Here is a 3,993-nt window from a genome sequence, read left to right as displayed (position 1 = left end):
TCCCGGCGCCACCCCCCCCCCCAGCATCATGGACGTCATCCTGTCTGAGAAGATGGACCAGGCGCTGCTCAAGGTGGCCGTCACACTGCTGGCGCGCTGCGAGCGGCGGCTGGCGGGCTGCGAGGACCTGGAGGACGTCCTCACATTCCTCAAGCAGGAGATGACGGGTGCGTGACGTCACACCACGACACCCCACCTGGGGGGCGGGCGCGGAACCAGGGGCCCCCCGTTTCCACCCGAAATTCGTCCTTGGTGCCGGCAGTCCGTAGTGGTGGACATGAAATGTATTGATTTGAGTATGCTGTGTGGGGACGGCGTCTAGGAGTCCCGCTGGGTGGCTGCCTTTCTGGCCTCCTTGTGCGCGCCGAGGATCGGGGGTCTGAGCCGAGCGCACGGCCTGCTGGCGCCTCCCTGGGCGCACGGCGGGGCTGTTTGACCGGCTGTTGACCCATCCTGAGCGCCTCACAGCGCCGGCCGCTGTGTATTCCACACCGTCACGCCGCTTTGCCTCAAACCGCCGCCCCGCCCCGCAGCCTGGGACGAGCAGTCCCTGCACGACGTCCTGGGGGACGCGTTCGGCCAGCCCTGGACGCCGCGCCAGCAGGCGCTCCTCAGCAGCCTGGAGGGCGCAGAAACAGTGGCGGAGGCGCAGGAGCGCACCAGCAGGGCAAACCTGGCGGCGGCCGCCGCGGCGGTCGCCTCGGCGGCGGCGGGCGGGCCCGGGTGCGGCCTCGACGAGGCGTATGGGGACGGCGCTGCGGCCGCGGCCGCCGCGGCGGCCGCGATTGGCGCGCTGTCTGCGCCCGCGCCGACGCCGACCTCGGGGTCGGCGGCGGCGACGCCGCGCGGCAGCCAGGGCGGCGCGCTGCCGTTGCTGCCGCCGCCGAGCAGCCCCAGTGTCAGGTTCAGCAAGTCGGCCGGCAGCCTGCGCCAGCGCATCGCGAGCGCGCAGGCGCTCAGCAGCGGCGGCGGCGCGTCGGGCCCGCCGTCGCCGCTCCCGGCTGCGCCGCCCGCGCCTGTCGTGCCCGTAAATGGTGTGGGGCTCGAGGCCGCGGCGGCGGGGGCGGCGGCGGCGGCGGGGGCGGCGGCGGCGGCAGCACATCTCCATGACCTGCTTGGAGACTGGGTGCCATTTCAAGAGGCGCGGCAGGCCGCGCCCACACTAGCGGCCGGCACACAGCAACCGCCAACGATCGCGCAGCAGCCGTTGTCGCAGCCGCCGCCGCAGCAGCAGCAGCAGCAGCAGCAGCAGCAGCAGCGGGAGCAGCAGGAGCTAGATTGCCTAGTGGCACCGGTACCCTCTCATATTGAGTCCACACCTGCAGGCGGGGGCACACCAGGCCCCTCATTTGGGCAGCAGCAGCAGCAGCAGCAGCATGAGCAGCATGATGCCTGGTTTGACTTTGTCGCGTCGCCGCAGGTGCCCTCCACGCCGGCTGGTGGGCCAGCGAGCGCAGGTGTAGCAGGCAGCCTTGCCGACGATCCCTGGCAGCTGCTGGCCTCCACCCCCACAGCTTCCAGCGGCGGCGGCGCAGGTGGCAGTGGCGGTGGTGCCAACGGCGTGGGTCCCTCGCGCGCCACACACGACTGGCAGCAATTAGCAGCGGCGGGGGCAGCGGGACGCAGCAGCGCGGTCGCATCACCAACGCCACATCAGAATGCAGCAGCAGCGTTTGACCCCTTTGTTGGCAGCCCGCTGCTCGCAGCAGCGCCCAGCTTGACGAGCCTGCAGCTGGGAACCTCGTGCAGCTTGGGCGGTGGCGCCGCCGCGCGGGGCGCTGGTGGGTTGGAACATGACCCATTTGGCAGCTGGCAGCACTAGGTATCCAGGGCAGGAAAGCTGTGGCTAGTCAGCGAATCAAAACCAGCACCGTCATTCCTCCCAAACGCCGCCTTGAAAACTGTGTCTCTGTGATTCTTACGCCGCTCCCCGCCCTGCCGGATGGCCGGCCGCTGGCCCTTCGCCTTTGCTGTCGTTCGCATCAGGGTGTGTGGATTCAATGGCGGGCTCATACTTGCACCAACCTGGTTGGGCGTTTCATGACCAGCAGGTGTTCTCTGCACCTGCACCTTGCGATGCAGGCTTACAGCATTTTGCAGCTAAGCCAACAACTTTGTAACCGGACTTTCCTTGAGCCATTGGCAATCGAATGGGTGCCACTGGCTGTCAATGGACTGTGGTCTGCAGACGCGATGGGATCTGACACAAACCTGCTTTCCTGGGGTGCAGGCAAGTGAGAGCGGCTTGCGGCAGCAACAGAGACATGTATCAAGGGCCAGGTCGTGTCTCAAAGGCGCAGGGGGCGGATGGGCGCAGCACTGCAGAGGTTTTTGCACGGCAGGGGTGTATCGCCAACTGCGCCTGTACGCGGCAGAAAGCAGCACCTGCGCGCCTTCCCCGTCACACAACTCACACAACACCATCACTGAACGCTCTGCAAGCAACAGGAAGGATCCACTATCGAAAAGTGTGATGAGCCAGGGCTGAAGGGGTTTGGCCCATGTACTGCTGGAGCAGGTGTGGGGCCCTTCATGGCGGCGCGTGGCTGCTCAGTGTGTCGGCGCCCCAGCAGGCAGTACCACCAGCAGCAAACATGCACCGCCATCTGAGCTGCCAGCAAAAGCATTGCCTTGCTTGCAGCACCGGCTTTGATGGCCAGGGTCTTGGCTGCACCTCAAAACCCCGCACACAAATGCACAAGCAGCTCTGCCAGAGGGTTGGTGCAGACCCGCCTCAGAAGGCGGGTGTTGTGCGGAGGTGCCGCCTCGAACTAGCCGTTATCCCTACCAACGGGGGCCCTCGATAACCTGGCGTAACCCCAGGGTTACGCAGGGTTGCAGCGGGTTGCGCGCGCGGGGCGCGCGCGCGGTGGGGGGTGCGTGCCGCCGCAGTTGGAATGACATTTCATTAAATGCTTTGTTATGTGCACCCTGTCCGCACATGATGCAGCCGTTTGATGCGACCTCCGGTGCCGCCTGGGCGCCTACGCCCCGCACAGGGCAGCATATATGCACGCAATTTGCCTCTCAAAACTCCGCGGTAGCAGGGCCAAACCAAGCAGCAACACCTGCCTTGGAATTGCATCGCCCCTGGACGACAAGGTGTGAGGTACTGTAAGGCCACCCGCTGCAAAAACGTGCATGCAAACGTCTGCCCGCACCGGCGGGTTTTGGTACAAGTCGGGCAGAAGCTAGTCTGAGCGGACGTCGCGCAGCGCGCCACAGATACAAGCAGGTGGCGCATCGTGCACAGCCCAGAGCGCCAGAGGCGCGTGGCCGTTGCAGGGCGGCCTTGCTTGCGGACAAAGTGTTTGCAGGCGGCGCGTCTCGGGCCGCGCTGTTTGCAGGCTCTCTCGACCTCAAACGCCGATTTGCTTTGGCATAGGATAAGGATGCGTGAGGGTACTACGCAACCAAATGCACACCCTGAGGGGCCCAACACTATGCGTGACCAACCCCAACGTTCATGCAAGAGCGCGCGGCGACTGCGAGGGCTGTATCCAACGCCGGCACACGCGTGAACAGCCTTCATTGCGCCCAACAACGCATGCACCGCGTTACTGCTCTGCACGCAGCGGGCCGCCCTCTGAACTGCCGCCGCTGCCGCCCGCGCCTGCGCCCTAGCGCTGCAGCGCCGACTGTGCCAGCTCCTCCAGCTTCGCCTGCAGCTTCCTCAGGGCCTTGACCGCGTCATCAGCCGTCCTTGCCATGGTGACGTGCGTCCACCACTTCTGCACACACACACGCGCCATATCACAGAAATTACGTGCAGGCCAGAGGGTTGAGGGGCAGTCGGTGGTTGGCTGGGTCATGTCTGACATTGAAGCTACGCCCCACCACCGTGCAAGCTATATCCACAAAGGCCCTGGTTTCCCTGAGACAGCCCAACTGGCTGAGGGGCGCGCATGCCAGTGCCTGTCGATGCACTTTGGCGACTGCATGCGTGCACGCACACCGGGTTCATCCAGCACCCTTGTCACCTCTGCACCGCAC

At 65.8% G+C, this 3,993-nt stretch overlaps 1 protein-coding gene across 1 annotated transcript; it reads left to right on the top strand.

Moving 5' to 3' along the window:
• Window positions 1–28: 28 nt before the first annotated feature.
• MNEG_14784 (hypothetical protein) lies at window positions 29–1,822 on the top strand (the record flags this gene model as incomplete). The annotated part of the gene is made up of 2 exons (XM_014036745.1): window positions 29–167; window positions 534–1,822. The coding sequence occupies 2 exons, from the start codon at window positions 29–31 to the stop codon at window positions 1,820–1,822; spliced, it is 1,428 nt and encodes a 475-aa protein (XP_013892199.1).
• Window positions 1,823–3,993: the final 2,171 nt, after the last annotated feature.

Source organism: Monoraphidium neglectum (genome assembly GCF_000611645.1).
Source record: "Monoraphidium neglectum strain SAG 48.87 unplaced genomic scaffold scaffold04762, whole genome shotgun sequence".
Taxonomy (NCBI): domain Eukaryota; kingdom Viridiplantae; phylum Chlorophyta; class Chlorophyceae; order Sphaeropleales; family Selenastraceae; genus Monoraphidium; species Monoraphidium neglectum.
This window is presented reverse-complemented; position numbering and strand designations above follow the sequence as displayed.